General features: G+C 35.6%; 2 protein-coding genes and 1 pseudogene across 2 annotated transcripts; all 3 read right to left on the bottom strand.

The window, feature by feature from the left end:
• Nucleotides 1–1,775: 1,775 nt before the first annotated feature.
• Nucleotides 1,776–3,585, bottom strand: LOC140962185 (GRAS family protein RAD1-like). Its single transcript, XM_073421076.1, has one exon. It carries the CDS (start codon nt 3,502–3,504, stop codon nt 1,930–1,932), a length of 1,575 nt encoding a protein of 524 aa, XP_073277177.1. The 5' UTR covers nt 3,505–3,585; the 3' UTR covers nt 1,776–1,929.
• Nucleotides 3,586–7,876: 4,291 nt separating this feature from the next.
• Nucleotides 7,877–8,374, bottom strand: LOC140961718 (uncharacterized). The gene has a single exon (XM_073420382.1). The coding sequence runs from the start codon at nt 8,372–8,374 to the stop codon at nt 7,877–7,879; it is 498 nt and encodes a 165-aa protein (XP_073276483.1).
• Nucleotides 8,375–20,263: 11,889 nt separating this feature from the next.
• On the bottom strand, nt 20,264–21,615 carry LOC140961711 (F-box protein At3g07870-like; annotated as a pseudogene).
• Nucleotides 21,616–21,880: the final 265 nt, after the last annotated feature.

Here is a 21,880-nt window from a genome sequence, read left to right as displayed (position 1 = left end):
ATGATTAAGAAGATTAATCATGATGGAACTAAGGGAGAAAATAGAAGAAAAGCTTCTGGATTTCTGAGTTGTGGAGCTTGTGACCTTTATAGGTTCATATCTACATGAAAGGATATCTATGTGTTGGTTGCACTTAGTCCATTAGATGAACACATTTGTGAGTATTTGTATGTAAATATTGTAGCAAGTCTAACGGTCTTGGTGCATCTGATACAGATTTATCCGTACAAGAAATAATTGGAAAAAATATTCTCATATTTTATTCCAATAGAAATTGCAACGCACCTGACAATTCTATATGAAAAAAATTAGTTAACCTTGTAAATGATAGTGATAATTGAATATTCTTACTATTCATATATTACATACTCAAATGCCATTTACTTTTCACAAACAACATATTTTAAATTTTAAATATGTTAGTTTTTGCTTGCATATTTTTAAATTTTTTTTTTTTGCCTTTTTTCTTTCGATGAATATAAATATTTCGATCATATTTAGATTATGTTTGACAGAGTTTATAAGTTCTCCACACAACTTATAAGATATTTTAGAGCTTATAAGCTCTGAAATGTTTTTTTAAAAATAATTTACACATTGTTAAAATAAGTTATTCGATAATTTATAAGCTATTTCAAAATAAATTGTATACCCTCAACTTATTTTTTAAGATCTTATTTGAATATCTTCTAACCAAATTATATTTTTATATTTTATAATATATCGAATTGTTATAATTACTACGTCTACTTATATTATCATTAATACTATTACAATTGTTGTTAATAATAATTAATAATATTACTATTACAATTGTTGTTAATAATAATTAATAATTATTATTGTTACTATTATTACATGATTAATAATTTATATATTTATTGTGTTATACTTTATTCTGTTTTGGTAATTATCATAACAAAAAATATCTTATAATACAAAACACGTCAATACCTTAAAGTTTCATTATCTTATTTTATCTACACATTTTAATAACTTATTTTTAAAATAATAATATCATACAGCTTATGTAAATATCGTCAAACACCCTCTTAATCTCACTCATTGTACTTTCTTGGGAATCAATGCTATTCATCTCTTTTCTATTTGTCACATTTGATTTTCAAAACATTCATAATTATTTTTCCGATGTTTCAACATGATATCTCATTATATATATTTAGTTAGTTTACCTACTTTAAATTCTTGTTTGTAATAAAAAAAAATAATTGTTAATTATAAATTTGAATTTGTAAATGACTTCGCTGACTATGATATGATCTTCACATATCATTCAAACGTCAAATAAATCAATATATTATTATATTTCTTTATTGGATAGCCAATATGAAAAATAAAATAAATTTGATAATTTCATTATCTATCAAACCACTATCGCATGTTAGATTACTTTGTCACTCTATTATCTTTGTATTGTTGCCATTATTCATTCAAATTCTCTCTTTTTTTCCCATTCAAATGCTACACATCATGATAATATATAAATGATTCTCTTTTTTCGTTGTGATCACTAACAACATCATATCTACATATATTTTAGTAGGTGAGACGGTTCAATCCTGCTTCTAATTACAATAATAAATAATATTTTTGATATAAAAAAGTAATAATTTTTCATGGGTGATTGTAATACTCTATTGTAATTCATAATAATCGAACAAACGATCTTTTTAACTTATAATGCAAGTTCGTACGCATCGGTCTAAATGGTTAAATTCCATCTACACTAAAGAAAGCACTAATTGGTACAACAATACAATTGTATACAACATAGACTCCGCACGATAAAATGGCGTACACAATCAAGGTAAACAAATTAATAAACTGGAAAATAATGCCTGCCTGCATGCTCTCTTGAATGAATTATGAGAGGTTAAAATGAATGAGTTTACAGTAAAACAAGAATATTCAATTGTTCACTTGCCATGCTGATGCTAGCATTATTGGTCTCCCTTTCCATCCAAGCTGCAGGAAGCCCTTCTCACTTCCCACGGTATAACCATCACACCCATAATCAGATACCAGAACTTTAGCTTGGTTCAAACACTTCAATCCCACCACTTGGAAACCGGCACGACCGAGTTGCCGTCGCCATTGATCTGCCCTTTCATGCCTCTCAATCCTGTTAGAGCCTTCATAGGCTACAACATTTCGGATTTCCTCTGCGAAGTGAAATTCTTCGATCATGATCCTTTGTGGGCTACTTCTTGGGTAGCTGGCCTCGAGGGAATCAAATATGGCTGAATAGTAGTGAAGAGATTCCAAAAATCTTCCAAGAAAGAAAGGTCCATTGTGGTTGGCATCTTGCTCAACCACAGTGAGGAGGGATGGATTCAGTTTCTTGATTGATTGAAGAATGGTTTTCAAAGACCCTCTACTTTCCTTAACATGCTTGTGCAAGTGCATCATGGCGTTCACAAACAAGGCCTCGCCTTCTCTTAGTTCTAGTTTTTCTCGAGTCAACGACGATATCGACACTTTCTCTGCCAGCAAATGGTACTCAAGGCAAATGCCAAGAGAATTGGCTTCTTCACGAAGTCCATTCATACTACTTTCAAGATCCATTGGGTCTTGATCCCCAATGATACCTGTTATTCTGATAAATTTCGGGCCGCCTTCGCTTCGACGTGCCAAAGTTCTCACCAGAGAAGGCCATTGGAGATTATGCTCCATCCCTAGATCAACAATGTGCAAAGAGTCTTTTCCTATTGCTGCTTGAGATATAGCATCATTTGCAGCCAAGAAACCAAAACCGATATAAGGAGTCATTAGGTGTAACAAAGAAAAAGCGTCACTCTTTTCCTCTCTTGTAATCAAAGACACCTCACCAATTACACTCGTGAATGAACCATTCGGGTTAACCTTCTGCAAAAAAGATAGCCTAGAACTCAATCCCTTTGCAAAATAGTGGGAAACTCTCTGCAGAGAATCTCCCCAAGGATTAACACAAGGCCAAATCTGTGCTAATATCGAAATCGCTAGTTGTGTGTCCCTACACCCCACGGCCTCGGCACATGCTAATAGCAAATGCACCAGTTGTAGCCCTTGATCCACTCCATCTGTCATCTCATATCCTGCACTCTCACAAGGCACGAAAAGCCCGTAATCTTTGCTTTCATCTTCTTCAACCGTCAATGGAACATCTGCCTCATAACAAAAATCATCAAGAATTGAAAACTGTAAGGGACTCTCTTCTTGGAATCCATCAAAAATATCATTTCCTCCATCTGAGGACTTGTTGGCATTATCTCTTTCGAAGCATTCGACGTTAAAGAAAGTGTCGACGATTTCCTCCACCTCAGTTGGGGGCAATTCAATCACTCCATCCATACAAGTAAGCCACATATCCATCTCTTCATCTTGTGATATTCCTCCCCACTCTTCTCCTTGTTCTTGCTCAACTCGAGCAGGGCAAAACTGTCGAATGGCCGAATCTTGATCGAAATTTTCCAACGTAGGAAAATATTGCCATCCATTCATCATGGCTACCTATGATCAAGTCTTCTCTTTACTATGATGCTGATTTAAGGTTGCTATGGCTTGCACACTTTTAAAACTATCTCGGACGAGTATATTCTCTTCGGTTGAGGTGAAAGACTATGGAGGACAAGTTGAGGTCTTATGTTTTAAATAGTAATTGAATGTCGAGTTTTTATTAAATAATAAATTTTTAAATAAATAAGATTAATTTGCATACACAAACAAAAGACTGAAGTTTCTTATTTTATAAAATTATTTGAGTTCGATCAATAAATTATAAGACAGACTTACATGCATTGTCAAAAGTGAGTTGTATTTTATTGTGAAAGACCAAATATTAATGAGTAGGTCTCTTGTGAGACGGTCTCACTAATCTTTATCTGTGAGACGAGTCAATCACACTTATATTCACAATAAAAAGTAATACTCTTAGCATGAAAAGTAATACTTTTTCATGAATGACCTAAATAAGATATCCGTCTCACAAAATACGACCCGTGAGACCGTCTCACACAAGTTTTTGCCTTGTCTTAATTAATCTCCGGAAATAAATGAAAGACTTTTGAAAGAAAACGTTAACTTGACAGATTACAATTCGAGGAATTATTCCCCAATGTTTACATCTAAGCAACAACAATTGTTGTTGATTAAGTTATTATATTTCCATTCATTAGTTAAACCAAAAAGCGTTAGGTGACAAAATTCAAATATTACAATAGAAGCTACAACAACAAATATATCGTAAGAAGAACAATGGAGACGTGGTGTTTGGACTAGTATACAGACGTGATTCTATGTACCATAATCACCATATGTAGGTTTTCGTAAAACAAGAAATGTTCGATCTTTAATGGATATGATAAGAGTAACGTCGGCATACATATCCTTAATTTTTGCGAATGACATATGAATAAAAATAAAAAAAAAGGATTCCGGAAATGGCAATGGAGTTGAAATGAAAGAGACATTAGCCGGCCTTGAATAAGAGAGGCAAATCAATTGGTCTATGAGGAATTTTGGAATAAAAAGCAAATTAGTTTGCATGAAATAGTGGTTCATGTGTTTGTCAATGTCACAACTATCCAAGGTCGGCCAACAATAAATGAGACAACATTGGTTGGCCTATGCTTGACAAACTCCATATTGGCTAGCTGGATTTCTTTTTTTTTTTTTTCCNTTTAGCGACGGTTAGTTCATCATTTTCGTCGCTAATATTTTCGGTAAAATAAAAAAAATTACTTTTAACAATTTAATAATTCTAAAAAAACTTGTAATTTGAATAGACTAACAATATATGAGATCTTAACTAAAATTTAAAAATTTAACAAAAAATAAAACGAAAAAATTTACCCTAAGTCAGAACTAAAATCATGTAAGAAGAAAAATTTCAAGTGTTGTGAAGTTGTGTGTTAAAATGGACCGAATGAGCGGGTATTTATAGAAGATTCGCTTAGTTAAACTGTCGCTATTAGCGACGGTTTAACCATGAACCGTCGGATATTTAAAATTTGAGACGGTGTTTTTTGAACAGTCGCTAAATTTAGCGACTGTTTTGCTAAAACTGTCGCTAAAATTAGCGACGGTTGTTATTAAACCGTCGCTATACCGTCGCTAATTGAAAACATGCCACGGATTTATTTAAAATTGTTGCTTAATATAGCGAAGGAAATGATACTGTCGTTAAATTTAGCGACGGTTTTAGACGAAACCGTTGCTAGTTTTAAATTAACGACGGTATTTTGTAAACCGTCGCTAATTATAGCGACGGTTTTAGCAAAATTGTCGCTAAATACGTTGTAAATCACACTTTTCAACAAAAGTTTAAGAAAACCGTTGTCGATTGTCCAAAAAACACGCTAATAGACAACGTTTCTATAAATCGTTGTCTTTGACCCTAAAAAACGCTCAAAGACAACGGTTTTATAGAACCGTTGTCATTGACCCTAAAAACCGTTGTCTTTGACACCTAAAAGACAACGGTTTTTTTAAAATCGTTGTCTTTTATTTAAAAAATACACCTACGACAACGGTTTTCTCTAAAACCGTTGTCAAAATGCATACGACAACGGTTTTAGTAAAAACCGTTGTCGTAGTGTGTTGTTGATTTTGAATTTTCTTGTAGTGCGGGCTGACTCAGGAGGTATCTGAAGAAGTTGGCTCTCAGCCAAGTCCAGATGATGAGTAAGTCGAGGCACATCCGTCTCGAGTATGTTTTTGATCTTGCTAATCTTTTGCTTCTCTTGTCTCTCCTTAGCAAGTTGCGCCTTCAAAGTCACAATTTCCCTAGCTTGATTATCTAACGTGAGTTGGCGCATAGGAAGGGCAGCTTGAGCATGAGCCCGTGGAGCAGCCATTTCTTAGAATGAATCGAGGTAAATTATAAGAACTGTATAAAGGATAGAAAGGCACAAAGTTGTCGTGCAAATTTTGATACTAAAAATTTAAAGAATGATTTAAGGAGTTTGTCTTTGAGTTTCGAAGGAAATTTTGAGATGACGAAATAAGATGCGAATGAATTCGATGGGTGAGTTTACTGAAGATAGGAATGCACTAAGCTTTTGGCAAAATTTGGCCAAATTTTGCCTATCAAAATCCCAGCGGGATTATGAACCTACCGGCTCTAATACCACTTAAATGTCATGACCCGAGACCGAAGCGTCGGTGACATCCCACATTGTTTAACAATTACTTGAAAACAATAAGCCTTGTATCGAAAAGCCAAATAAACTAGTCTTTTTCATAAATAAAATATTGTCTTTTCAATTACAACATAATAAAAAAATACATCAGTGTTTTGTGGAAGCTAAACAAAAGAAAAGGTAAAAATCTTTATTCTTGTCGATCGATCACCATCCCCATGAAGCTTCTTGTTCCTCCTCATTCAGTTGCTCTTCATTCTTATCTGAAATTTGTAAGGGGCGAGTGTTTTGGGAGACACTCAGCAAGTGGGAGTCGATCGATTTCCAATGATACATATAGAACTTAATCTTTAAAGCATATTTTTTAAAAAAACTTTCAAAACTTATTACCTTTGACTTATCATAACAGAACTGAATCAAATATGAGACTAGGATTATCAGATGATTCAGAGCAATTCAGAAGCAAATCAGAAACAAATACAACACTATTACACATCTCATTTTGATGGTCAAATTGTCCCCAATATGTTAGTCCTCTAAGGGGCCAGACATAACAAAGTTTTATACCCACCGATGGGGGCCAGAACACGGTTTTATACCCACCGATGGGGGCCAGAAAAAATTACAATTATCGTTTCATATACAAATCGATTTGTAACAGTGTATTACAGAATTCAGATTTATCGAACAGATCTTATCAGAATTTTTGAACGAATACAGCGGGATCAAAGAATATCGAAAATCGAAGAACATATCATGGATCGAAATTTTAAATTATAACACACTGATTTTAAAAAAAATATGGAAACACATTCATGCATGTCATGTTATATATATCCAAGTTTAAAATTACAAATGAATATATATCAAAAACCCACTTACCAATTTGAAGCTGTGGTTCGAAACTTGCTTGATTCTTGAACGAAAACTTAGCCGAATAAAGACAACTCTTGGGCGTGAATTTGGTACTGTCTTGAGAAGGTTTTGGATGAAATTCTTGAGCAGAATAACCCCTTGGATATCCCTTAGTTTCTGCCTGAAACGGACTAGCACAACAGCTCCTTCCTTGCTTGAGAGTGGCCGAAATTTGGGATTTTTGTGGGAGCTTTTTGTGTGTCATTTCTCAACACATGATGGGATATTTATAGGTGAAAAAAATGACTCTTCCCCTACCCATACATCAGCCGAAATTGGCCTTCCAAATGCCCACAAGTGATGGTCCAAATAGCCTCCAAATGGTCAAAGTTTAACCAAATCCAAGGGTCACTTTGGTGTACTCAAAGGTCACTCCTTACACATTAATTATGTCCCATTTTTAGCTCCTCTCATGGCTGAAGTTTTGTCTTCTTTAGGACAAGCATCAATGAGCTTCCTTGAACTGAGGGTTTAAGCCCATGAGCTAGGGGTTTCCTCCCTGACAATCAATGAGCTTCCTTGAGCTGATGGTTTTATCTTATGAGCTAAGGGTTTCTTCCCGAGAATCAATGAGTTTCCTTGAGCTGAGATTTTTAGCTTGTGAGCTAAGGGTTTCCTCTTCCGAGCGACGTCCCCTCAATGATTAGGATTTTGCATTGCCTCGACTTCTTTTTGAGCTACTTTACGAGCTTTTGAGCTGAAAATTTACGTATATTGTTGAGTTTCTTTGATTTCATTGCTTACGTGATTTGCTTTGAAAATTTGGATCCTCACATCACACCCTCCTTATTGGAAGTTTTGTCCTCGAAACTTGAGTTTTCTTAATCTTTGAAAAGGTAGGGATACAGGGTGCTCATCTTCTCCTCTAGCTCCCATGTTGATTCTCGCTCAGTATGGTTTGACCATTGTACTTGTACATACGGAATGGTCCAGTGTCGTAACATTTGTTCTTTGGTGTCCACTATACGGATAGAGACCTCTTCATATTTAAGTTTTTCATTCATGTTGTCGTCGAGTAGCAGGGGTGCGACCTCGAGAATATGACTCGAGTCGAGAATGCATATTCTTATCTGCGAAACGTGGAAGACGTTGTGGATTCTTGACATGTCCAGTGGCAAGGCTAGTCGATAAGCTAGAGTTCCAACTCTTTCAAGAATCTCGAAGGGTCCGACGTTTCTTGGGTTTAATTTTCCGGATTTGCTGAAGCGGACTACTCCCTTCATAGGTGAAGCCTTGACATAAGCCTTTTCACCGACTTCTAACTCTAACGGCCTTCTTTTCAAGTCAGCGTAGCTCTTTCGTTGATCTTGTGATGCCATGATTTTATCCTAGATGATTACTATTTTATCAACAATTACTTGAACAGTTCATGTACCATGATAGCTTTCTCTAGGATTTCAATACTTCTACGATAATTATTGTTATCAAAAAATTCAATCAAAGGGGAGTGTTTACTTCAATTTTCTTTGAAGTCTATGGCATATGTCCTAAGAATATATTCAAGAGTCTGTATTTTTATTCTTAGTTTTGTCATCAGTTTGGGATTTACAAGCCGTGCTGATAGTGATCTTGGTACTCATGGCTTCCTGAAAATATTTTCCAAAATCGGAAAGAACTTTGGGTCTCTATTGGACAAAATTCTTGCCGTAACACTATGTAGTCCTTTTGGCTTAGCGCATTAGCTATCTTCTTAGCCTTAGGTCATAATCTTTCAATAGTTCGATCCATCGTCTTTACCTCATGTTTAATTCCTTGTGTGTGAACGGTATTTGAGGCTTTGATGATTGGTACATATCTTACGTTCGAAACCAAAGAAGTTGATTCTCCGGATCTTTGGCACAAATATAAAAACCAAAGCTCTGATACCAAATGGTATGAATCCACGTACGTAAGAATAGCAAACACAATTAATATAGAATCGCGCCCTCAATTCAATAACGAACAAGGAATCGTTGTTGTTGTCCCGACCTTTTGAATCAAGTATTACGTGATATTCACCTCTAAACTATGAAAAGTTTAGCAACAAATAATCACAAGAAAACAATCGACACTCGAACGAACCTTCAAAGAACTCGTCTTTGACAATCCGCATAAGAACAATCGACAAACACCACAAAGTATAAACTTTGATAAGTTTGATTTTGAACAAAGCAAAAGCTTCTATTGTTTGAGAGAAAACTCAAGAACAATTTTATAAACTCAATAATAATCTGAATTGTGTTCAAATTTTCATCCATATATTGTTTACAAAATATAAAAGATATCAAAATCTAGTTACCTAACTAAGTTGGACTCTAAAATAGGAAAATAAAATTTATTCACGCAGGCGGCGCGCTGGGGCGATGAAGTTTGGCCTCCCTAGCGCGAGGCGTTCTGGAATCCTGCACTTCGGCAGAATGTTTGGCGCTGGGGCGGTGAAGTTTGGGCGCCATAGTGCGGAGCTTGCACTGGGGCGGTAATGTTTGGCCGCCCTAGCGCTGAAGCTACTGGTCCGGAGTCATTTTCTTCATATTTTAGCACTTGAACCTCCTTCCACTGATGTCACGCCCCGAAACCGGGGTTGGTCGACATCGGCGTTGTTCATCAATCACACAATCGAAAAACAACCAGCCTCGTAGCACAGTGTAAACCGAAACCAGTTTATTTCATAAATTCGCAAAGTTTGGACATTGTCTTTACAACTGAAAAATAAAGAAATGCGGAAACGTTTTACATGAAAATTAAACTTCTAAAATTCGAAAATAATGAGAACATGGCCAAGACTAATCTCGAGATCACCATCCCCAGAATTGTTCCGACTCTTCTTCCTCAACATGTTCTTCTGATTTATCTGGGGAGGGGAGAGTAAGGGGTGAGTATTTTGGGAAATACTCAGCAAGTGGGTGCCTTTCTAGTACACAACAACATGCACATATATTTTCGAAATACACACACACGCACACTATGCATATTTGACTCATACCACATTCGTATCCTTGACCTGACACTGAGATTCCTCTACTTTCAATGGTTTACTGAATTCAGTCCCTAATTTTTATTCCTCTAAGGGGGCGAGGCCAAATCGGTTATATCCCCACCGTATGAGGGTCATATCATAGTTGGGATTCCCTCCCATATCAAGTTGAATCCTCACAGTGTCAACATAAAACCCATGCAGAAATCATAACCAGAAGGGGTAGAAAGAGACTTGTACTCGACCGAAATTTCAAGAAAACGAAAATGCATACACCGAAATTACACATTGAAAACAAGCCCACTTACCTGATCTTTGATGAGAAAAAAAACGTGAATAGAAAGGAATCTTGCACTGGAATTTCGAACCCTAGCTTCGGGTTTGGACTGCAGCAGCGCTTCGCTTCTTCGCACACGGAGAGAGCAAGCTCTCGAAAATCCTAAGAAAACTAGGAGAGGAACTCGAAAATTTGGAGTAGAAAATGGTGTGAATTTTCTAGTTATAGGTCCTCCTATTTATAGGGGTTGGCTGCTATCTCGATCGAGTTTATCCGCGCGTTTGAATTTGTATCAAATCTTCATCTAGAATCGTGATCTAATCTAAATCTTTATCCCTGGTCCTAGATAATAATTTCGAAATTTGGATATCCTCCTTGGATGAATTTCGAAATTATGCCTTGTCCAGGCTGCAACAATTTCGACTTTTGTGTCTAATTCTCAATATTCGGTAGACTTTTTATTCCCCAATAATTATATTTCTTAAGTCCCAATTATTTCCCTACCTAAATTCGAAATTCAGTGGTATTTTTCCAAGATAAGATTTTGATATTTTTCTTTTTTTTTTTAAAAGCCTGGTAGTTAAACTGTTAAATTTTTCCCAAGCCTGTATTTTATATCGTGTATACTTCCCTGTAGTGAACGATTTTCGAAAATCCATAATAAATTATCCAATAAATTCGAAAATTCTATGGTATATTCTTCAAGATTTTGGAATCCAAGATTGAGTCATCTTCTTGCTTAAATCTTTATCCAGGTATATCAAATATTAGGTCTATGTCCGGTGTATAACTCAAATTTTGAAAAAAAATATACACGATATTATTATCCACTCAACTTTTGAAAAATCTTGCAAATATTACATCTTAAAATGAGATAAATCCTAGTATCCAAAAATATACTATCCTGATTACAATATCTAGGATTTTACATCCCTCCCTCCTTAAGGGAAGTTTCGTCCTCGAAACTTGGGTTGGCTAGGTCTACGAAGAGGTAAGGGTATAGGTTCCTCATCCTTTCTTCTAGCTCCCATGTGGCTTCTCTTTCAGTGTGGTTAGACCATTGCACCTTGACGTAGGGAATGATTCGTCGCATTAGTACTTGGTCTTTGGTGTCCACAATCCTGATGGGAATTTCTTCNCTGACTCCCAAACTTGCTCCCGTGAATCACGAACCCCTCGGGACTTGGCTCCTTGCTTGAAGTTCTACTTGACTGCTCATGAGCCCATGCAATGCTTCCTTGAACTTCTTCATTCGCCCCTGTGTGATTGGTCCCTCCGGCAACTCTAAAGGGTCCCATGCCTTCTTCGGAGCTTGGATTTCCATGATCGCATCAGCTTCATTTTATTGTTAGTTGATCTTTTAAAGGTTCATTTAGGAAATTTGGTTAATTGATGATTTAAGATTTATTTTATGCACTTGAGATTTCATATGTTAAATTATTATGATTCATGATTATTTTAAATTATTTTATTTAGTAATTTAGAATTTATGATTTAAGATTATAAAAAAAAATCGAGGTCGTTTCAGCTCTGTGAAGGACTGAAGAAAAACTATGATCCTACATGCCAAACTGCTCATCTTGACCGATAAAATTTCACTCAGTTGGATACAGATTTGAGTTCTCTTCAAAGCAATGTAAAGTTCTGGGAAATGAATCAACAATTATACCTTTCAGTGGATTAGAAGAGCAAGAAATCGCACAGGACTTTACCAAAGAAAAATCTGCGCAAGGAGAAAATCCTGAAGAGGAACAATATGAGAAAAATTCTTCAGATCAAGTCTTGAAGGAAAATATTGATCAAACTGAACAAGACTCAAGCAAAGTTGGACCCTCAACCAGTTCAGTTGAGCTAATTTTGGACCAAACTGAACCTTCAATCACTCAAGCACCAGAAAGTCAGAAATCAACTGAACTAGTTGAGAAGATATCTCTAGTTAACGTTGTTGAAATCTTGAAAACAATAACTGAGGCCATGGAAGAGGTCCATGATTAATAGATTGAGAATGTTTCATCAAAAATGAAAAATGAGGAACAAATTGTAGATGCAATAGAAATAGTGAAGTCGGGAGAAGTTCAAATTCTTTTAGTTGAATTTCCTAAAAACAAAAAAATTTCTGCATCTATGAGGAACCACTTGGCTCCGAACCCTCCAACAGTTGAAGAGTCATTTGCAGCAGTGAACCAAATGGTAATTCAGGAAACTAAAACTGAAGTTGTTGAAGCTGTTGAACTAGTTGATGTTGCTGGACCGATCAGCCAGTTGATCATCTTACCCGATCCCATAGCGCATATGATTGTTGAATCACAATAATTTTACATAGGTGTTGATCTTCCAATGGAAAACATCATCTCAAATTTGATTGGTATAAATGCTCTTTTGTGACAAGTCAAGACAGGTTAGAAATTGACTGATTCTGATATTGAAAACTTCAAAAATAAAGTGGTTAAGGATCTAAAGAATCTATCCAAAAATGTCCACTCTATGTTCATCCAACTAGACTCCATGAGAAAGAACTGCGCTTCAACGTCACAACTATCAAGTTCTCATGATGCTCTCACTCAGAAGATGGATCTAGTTCATGAAAATTTGAATTCCAAGATTGATTCAGTTCATACTCAACTTTCAGCCAAGTTAGACACTATGTCAGCCCAGATGATTTCAGTTGTGCACATTATGAAAATATATGTGGTTGTTTCTGGTGTTGATAAAAAGGGGAAAAAAGTCTAAAGTTGAATCTGCAGCAAAGAAATCTGACAAGAAACAACAGATAGTTGATATTGTTTACAAGATTTATCAAAAATCGTTGGAACATTTTATTTCAGTTTATCAGTTTAACAAACTCAGTTTATCAGAATTGCTTATCAGAATTTAATTTTTCCTAAATTGGTCGTATTGCTTAATTTTGCCAAACATCACAAAGGAAGATATTGTTTGAACAGAACATTTATGTTTTGGTATTAACAAATAATTAAGACAAAACTGATTTGACCTAAACTTAAATCTAAACTAAACAAAACTGACTATGTCCATAAGCTAAACTGATATATATAAATTGGATTATTCAAGCAGAACTGACTCGGACCAAAACCGATGTATCTCTTATCAGTTTTCATCATTCAGTTTCAAGGAATTCGGGTTAAACCGGAGGGCTAAATTGATTTTTGGATAAGTTTTCATGTACCTTGCAGACATAGCTAGAATCAACCTTTGTATGGATGTCAGGAACGATGACTTGGACAAAAGATGCAGCAATGGCTACATTATTTGGAACAGATCATTTTTGAAATTTGTGACCGTTGTAGTATAGAAACTATAAATACAGATGCAGTTCAGTTGAAAAGTGGCTACCCAGTCTCAAGGTTATCAGTTACGAAGTTACAACCAAGTTTCTGGATTTCAAATTCAAGCAAAAACTACTCAAACACTAAAGCATACTTTACAAAGTATTGTATCTGATCATTGAAGATCATTTGATATGAATCCTCGTACGCAACAAAGGAAAACAAAATTAATTGGAATTGTGCCTTCAATTCAATAACGGTTAAGGATCCGTGTTGTGATGTTCCGATCTTTTGAATCAAGTAATGCGTGATTTTCACCCCTAAACTACATGGTTTAGTAATAAACAATCACAAATAAAAATCGACACTCAAACGAACTTTCAAAGAACTCAACTTTGACAATCAGCATAAAAACGATCGACAAACACCACAAAATATAAACTCTGATAAGTTTGATTTTGATGAACAAAGCAAAAGCTTTGAAAAAGTTTGAGAGAAAAATTAAAATATTTTGTATAAACTCAAGATCATCTAAATTATGTGTCAAATTTCATCTATATATTGTTTACATATCAAAAGATATTAAAAAAAATAAGTTCTCAATTAATCTAAGACTCTAAATTAGGTAAAAATCTAATTTTTGTGCTACAACGCTGGTCAAGTAGCGCCTAAACACCCGTAATTCGTGCTCCATTCGCAGACTCAGCACTACGACGCTTGTTAAGTAGCACCTAGGCATTAGATGCTTCAGCGACCCTGGCGCAGGCACTATAATGTAGCGCTGCGGCGCTTCTTCCTCGCCTTAGTTGAAACAACTTCGATTTTTTTTATACTAAAGCATAAATCATAACTCAAAAATACTAAATAAATAAACTTACAATTTCTAACAATCATAATAATTTAACAATGTTAAATCTCAAATGCATAAAATAAAATCCTAAATCATCGACTAACCAAAATTCCTAAATCTACCTTTAAAAAGATCGGCTAACAATAAAATTAAGCATAAAAATATCTCTAATAAAAATCCTTAACATAAACTTTAAATCATTTATCTATCTAGCTAGTGCGGAAACATAAAGGTCCTCGGGTGTGTACTGCTGCACTCGATCGACTCAATCGTCACCGCCTCCATAAATCAACAAATCCTGCATCATACAAACTTAGTGAGTCTAAAAACTCAGCACGTTCTAAACATGAATAACAAATAATACATATACATTCACATGCATTAAAATCATATTTTTATTTAAAATAGCTTTTAAATATAAATAAATCATTTAAAATCATTTTAATATAATTAAATCATAAATCGTAAAATCGTTTTAAAATAGTTTTAAGTATAAATAAATCCTTTAAAAATAATTTAAAATAAGCTTTAAGAATAAATAAATCATTTTAAAAATAGCTTTAATCCTCATCGTAAATCATATATCATAAAATCATTTTTATCATAAGCTTTCAATCATATATCATTTTGGGTGAAGTTTGATCCTTCAAAGTGACTAGTTTTTATCATTTGATCGACTGCAGTCTTAGCTCCACATGGTCCATGGGGGTGGGCACTAGGCTCCATAATGAAAATACGATCGTCGGGGCTCCCTTGAAGGCCTTCTCCCATAGACGGGCTCCCTCTGGAGCCTTTTTCCATAAATGGGCTCCTTCTGGGGCATTCTCCCGTAGATGGGCTCCCTCTGGGGCCTTTTCCCCTCACGACATCCCCACAAAATCATATATCATATATCATATCGTTTGTCACAGTCAATTCACATCCCTCAAAATATTTTTTCTTTTCTTTAAAAATCATAAAATAAGACAGCTTTCCAAAAATAGCATTTTAAACTGTAAAAATTACACAACTTTACCTTAAATCGTAAAAATACATATTATCATCAAAATAAATATTTTAAATCATATAATATCATTTAACAAGCATTATGATAATTCGAGACGCTGCCAAGCGTTTATCGTATTTTCTTAAGTGTAAAATTATCGTTTTACCCATGTATGTAAAAATTCTCCAATTTATCTTTTTCTCACTTTTAATAACATGTGATTATTTTAAATAATTATTTAAGTTTAAATATAATTTTTCATAATTTTATGAAACTTAAAGCTAGGCTTTTCAATTATTTATTTAATTAGCGTTTCGTTCGGCGATAAAATCTTGGATAAATCCAAAACTCAATATTTTGATCTCAAATTTTAAACATAGCATTTTTATTATTTATTCTACCCCTACAAGTCATGAGCGACACCCGTGGACCCATGGATTCAATTTTAGTTCTTTAATTTTCGAAATTGACACATAATCGAACCCACCGAGCCATCTCCCAAAATACTCGAGCCACGCCCGAGCCACCTCGAGCCAAACCTGAGCCAACCCATCTAGGAACCCTCTTGACCAAGCCCAAACCCTGGAACCTAGCCCAAACACGCTCAAAATTGCCTGGAACCGGACCCAACCTGCACATGGCTTGAACTCACGCCTATAGATTCTTAGTGACATTAGGACACCTCAAATCGAGCCACCACCGAGCCCACCTGACCCTAACCATCCTTGGACCATGCCCAGACCAGCCTAGCCCTTGGACCCTGCTCACGAAGCACCTGAATTCAGTAGACAGCAGCCGCGCTCCTTGGAGTAACTCACGCCTCTCACAGTTTCCATCTTCTCTCGAGCCAGCTACCAACCAAGCCACACCAACCCCTGCCCATGCCCCTAGGACCCTAATGAACCTACCCTGAGCCACCCAGCCCCAGTCGCCAGTTCCCTTGGCTGCTGTCACTTCCACCAGCCCGCGAGAGGAGTCCCTGCTCCACGGGACTCCTCCTATGCTACGCGCGAGGGTCCTACCCATGCTAGGACCTTTCCTGACCCATGACCAACACGAGCCCTCCTTGAGACCTAGTCGAACCCCTAAGCCCCATGCATAGTGATCGATCAACTTGAACCACAATAAGCACACACTCCTTATGAAAACTCTCGGCCCTTCCTGCTGTTCTTATTTTTTTCTCTCTTGTTCCTTCGGTTGCCCAGCCTTATAACCTTTAAATTTATCATGTTTTGACTATAATTCAATCATAATTTATCATGTTTTGGCAGCGCACTCGTTGGATTCAAAAACGTTTTCAAAACAAGCGTAAAATCGACGTATTTTTGAAAATAAACGTTTTACCGTAAAAATTATGGAATTCCTATTTTATTCAAGCATAAATAATTAAAACACACATATTATGATTTGTATGATGTTTGAAAGGGTTTAGAAGCGTTTATAACGCTCGAATATACGATCTTCGGCGAGGGTGTGACGTTGGACGACCGGACGACGAAGAACACAAACTTTTCTTTTCTTCCTAATTTTTGAAAAATCTGAATTGTATGTGCAAGGTGTTACACGGCTAATTGATATCAAATTGTGGTGTTTTTGAAAGCTTGGTAACTTATTTATAAATAAATTAACATACTAATGGGTTTTGATTTTGGGCTTGCAAGTTTAAGGGTAATTGGGGCTTCTTTAAATAATTATATTGTCCCAATAACACTTAATTAATTAAAACATAAAAGTTTATAAAATAATTCTCCAAAAATAATATTTTTGATATTTTAAAACTCCTCGTTTTCCCAAAACCGACTTCACGGGAAAAATCGAGCTCGACTCGTAAAATAATTCGAACTCCAACATTTTTAGAAAAATTAAATAATTTTTAAATCATATTAGGAAGCCTTGCCATTAATTAAATAAAAATATATGTTCTTGTCTTGGTCGTCTCGGGTCTCTTTTTCACTGCTTATTATCGAATATTCGGGTAAAATCCTTAATTCATGAAATCGTGTAATATTATCATTTAATCATGTCATCACCTATTTAATCATATAATAAAATAGCATGCAAGCATTTAAAAACAATTAAATAAAACAATTAAGCAATTTAAAACAATTTTGCATGCATGTGGTTTACGTAGGTTGGTTTTTCGGACGTTACATTACCGCTGCGAAGCTTCGTCCTTGGCTCTGCGACGTTAGTCCATCAACATTGCTCAACAATTGAATAACATTCATATGGCCTCCAAACTAACTCCCATGCATCACAACTCCCTCGAGGCTTAGAACCTTGTTTGCAAGCTCTTCTTGATTGTTTATGAGTCCATGCAATGTTTCCTTGAATCTCTTCATCCGTCCTCTCGTGATTGATCCCTCCAGAAACTCTAAAGAGTCTCACGCCTTCCTCGGAGCTTGACCTTCTTTGATCGCATCATCATTAAGTGCAAGAATTTCTTTGTAATTCATTGCATTCAATAACCGTTTGTATATTGTTTTTCCGTTTAGTTGAGTTGATTACGAGTTTCAGTTTTAGCAGTGTTAAGTCCAAACTGAACTAGGTTTTAGTACATTTCTTGTAAAGATCAAAGACTTCTAGTGCAAGCCTTACAAAAAGAAAAAATGATGACGTAGGAGCTTGTGTTCTCCGAACATCTAGGAACAAACGTGAGTACATTTTATCATTCAGTTTATCAATCAGTTTACCATTAAGTTTACATAGTCAGCCTATTATTTGAAGTGTTTTAATATATTAGTTTGGTTTCTCTTCTCACATATTTTATTAGTTAACTGACATTGACAATCGAAAATAACTAGTTCAATTTCTAACCAGATTTAATTATTTTTTAACAAAAAAATTTTAGAAAGTTTCTATTTAATACCTATTCTAAACATTAGAACTGATCTTATCGGCTAAAACTATAATTAAGGAAGAGTTTAATTTTAGTAAAATTGAGTGTTGTATACACACCTAATTCAAGACAAAATAATAAAATGCTTGAGAAAATATTTTATTAAACATATTAAGCTCTCAAAACCCTATTCACCTTTGTAAACATGTCATTCATGTGAATTTTTTGTAATCAATGTTTTCATGATTTTTGAGCACCATATTATATTATATTATACTTCGTTTCGATCGCGTTTTCAAGATGATATTAAATATCATGTTAATCAAATATATGTATAGTACCTATTTGAGGTAGAAAAAATTGGTTCGTGGACCTGGTAGACTGAAGGTTCGTGGTATCGATAAAGTCTACAGTTGTGGTATGATTGGGACAAGCTTCACGAACCATCAACGACATAGTTCGTGAGCATACTTTCCGCAAATTTTACTTTCAAATTTTACTTTATTTTTCAATTATATTAATGCAGTTGTCACGCCCCAAACCGAAGTGTATGACATCCAACATCGTTGAACAATTTAATATTGAAACAATAAGTTTCATAGATATTATATAACCAAACCATTCATTTTCATAACTAAACATTGTATTTACAATGATACAAAAACAAAATGCAAAATGCGTGGAAGCGAATTAGATATGAACTAAAAATAGAACTTTGGGATTGATCACCAGCCCCATAATATCTCTTGTTCCTCTTTGTCTACTTGTTCTGTGTTCTTATCTGGGAGGGAATGTAAGTAGTGAGTATTTTGTGAAATAATCAATAAGTAGGGGTCGATCAATCATAAAAAATAACAAAAATACATATGTATTTATACGATTTTGAAGAAAACCATGTCAAATACAAATCGGAACATAATGTAACAAATGACACTGAAAATCATATTATTTTTCTATGGTTAACTAATATAATTCCATAATTTTTAATCTTATAAGGGGTGAGACTATGATTACAGTTATTATATCACATTGCATCAAGGGGTCATATCATTTCAATTATAGGAAATTCTTTTTATCATTTTCAATGTAAATCATAACAATGTCCTTAATCTTTCAAACATGTTTTTGAAGGTTTCAAAAGATAACAACAAAACAAAGTGAAGTGAAGAAAAAAGATGACTAATCATATATAAAATTGAAATGATATATCAAGTCGATCGAATTTTCGAACACATACATATACAATTTAAAAGCATAAGCTCACTTACCTTTTTTTTGAGAAAAAAATGAAGAAACTTTTTTTGGAACTTTGGACAGAATGTTGCTCAACTTGGACAACACTTGAACATGGCTGTTGCTCGAAAAATGGATAGCACTTGGATAATAATCTTGCTCGGAAAATGTTGCTATAGCAGCTCGAAAATATGGAGAGAGGGATTGCTTTGGTGTGGCTTCTTTGTCTGGGATATGAGGGTATGTATAGGGGAGTTTGGGAAGTTGAATGGCTGTCTCTTCATGGCCATTACAGCCCTCTTTTAATGCATTAAAAGAATGATCAAATCTGTCATTTATTCCCTTTTCAAATTTCTAAAGTTGAAGAATTGCATGAGGCTATTTGCATTCTGAATGGTGTGAGGCTTCAATGCTTGGTTAATATAGTTCAAAGTTTCGAATTTTATGGCTGTCAAAAATTTCGAGCTCAAGGGTTGTGTTTCATGTTGGTCCTGTCTTGGTTCGTTGGTGCTTGTCTTGGCTCAAATGTCGGACCTTCACAGCAGCCACCCCCGCTTATTTTATATAAGCAGGAACTTGTGGGAGCCTTCTTGTTTAATTTCATGTTGTCCCTCCATCACAAATCTTGAATCTATTGCTGAATGTCTATAATACGTGAAATGATTAATTAAAACATATTTCTATCTTAATAATTTATGAAGGAAGATTGTTTATCTGAAACAATTGCAAAACAGAAAACATAATGACTACATATATATTCTTCAAATGGATTGTCAAATTGTATGGTAGTAGACTGAAAAACATGAATAATAGAATGATTTTTAACTCCCAACTAGAGTATAACTCGAGCCAACATCGAATAAAACAAGATCGTAAAAAACTAATATCTTATTCTTTTGCAACTATGCCTAAAAATAAACCTTGAATACATAGAATCAGAAAGAGTTGACGCTCTCCCTTGCAAAACCTGTGAGTGAAACCAAGGCAGGAACATGAAGTACTGCCTCAATAGTCCAGCAGTTCTCCCGTTCAAAAATATCGATTCTTGAAGTAGTTTTATTCCTGTTGGAGTAATAGAACAAGTAATAATCACCCCATGTCATCAATATATCCACATTTTCCAACACTTTGATAGGGGAAACAACATCAATGCATGTACCAGCAAGATTTGGTATCTTGCTGATTACAAATTCTCTAGTCCAAGATTCCTCAACACCATAATCCTTCGTTATCCAGACAACAATATTGTCAGAAGTGTTGTCGCATACGGATAAGCAATTCCTCAAAACCACCAAGCTCGCCAAACATTTGGACCTGTATCCTGGCAGAGGAGGAGCAGAGAAAGTACTGTACAGTTCTTTATCAAGATCCAAGCAAGATATCACCCGGGAATCCTGTAGATCTCCTACCAACCAATGAAGATTTCCATTTACAGAAGCTCCGATCGTATAGCAGGGGTAATGTAATGGAGGGCTAGAAGCAGTGCATCTCCACGTCCCAGCTGTTCCAAGCGTGTAAACATGGGAATCAGACCTTGGAATATCTCTTGCACGTACACACTCCTATCGGATCGCGCTCGGACTCCTGAAAAGTCACGACCACCTTGTATTGGCCACCATTCGTGCTTACCCCGAACCCGTGCGAGACTGTAAAAGGCAGCCGCGAGACCCTTTCAGGTGTTTGGAGCGAAATATACTCGTGCGTGATCGGATTGCATATGTAAAGATAATCAAAAGGCAGCCTGGAACGCAAGCAAAGGAAACCATTAACTGAGCCTACTATTACAGGACGTCCATGGAATATCTTGATATCAAAATTTGCAACTGGAATGTAGTTGGGCTCGTGGCATTCGACCTCGAGTTCATCTTTGAATCCGGATAAATTGAAAAAACTTGTCTCACACGACTGCAGTTGATGAACAAGGAGGCCAGGAGATGATTTAGAAAGATGGAGCTTGCCGAACTCGGGTGACTCGATTAACTCGAGCCATGGCTTGCAAACGCATTTGAGACGCAAGATGTTAAGGATCGGAAGTCTTGAAAGAATGTCGGAGATGATCTCTAATGATAGATCTGAATGCTTCATTTGGTGATTGCTTGAATCAAGTTTGGGGGATTTGGCCTTATTTTATTGAAGGATTCTTGATCGTGGACGCGTTATTGCATGTAAGTTGGAATTTTCTTTTTAGTCTTCGTCAACACTTGTCGGGAAAATTGAGTGTATTGACTTTGTTGGGAGTAATTTAGTGTATTACTCCAATGGGAAGGAAAGAGTTGAGTTGTCCAACCAGACAGTGGGGCCGGTCCGGAACCCACCAAAAGTCGTCGTTTGACGGGATATGGTGGCCAGTCATTTAGACGGGTTGGGAGATTGTCAATTCAACTCACTAAAGTCCCGTTTGGTT

Source organism: Primulina huaijiensis, chromosome 16, assembly GCF_012295235.1.
Source record: "Primulina huaijiensis isolate GDHJ02 chromosome 16, ASM1229523v2, whole genome shotgun sequence".
NCBI lineage: Eukaryota > Viridiplantae > Streptophyta > Magnoliopsida > Lamiales > Gesneriaceae > Primulina > Primulina huaijiensis.
Note: the sequence above shows the minus strand (reverse complement) of the source record. Positions and strands in the feature narration are given on the sequence as shown.

Coding starts and splice junctions, on each gene's coding strand:
- LOC140962185 (XM_073421076.1), bottom strand. CDS start 3,504: ATGATGAATGGATGGCAATATTTTCCTACGTTGGAAAATTTCGATCAA.
- LOC140961718 (XM_073420382.1), bottom strand. CDS start 8,374: ATGGCATCACAAGATCAACGAAAGAGCTACGCTGACTTGAAAAGAAGG.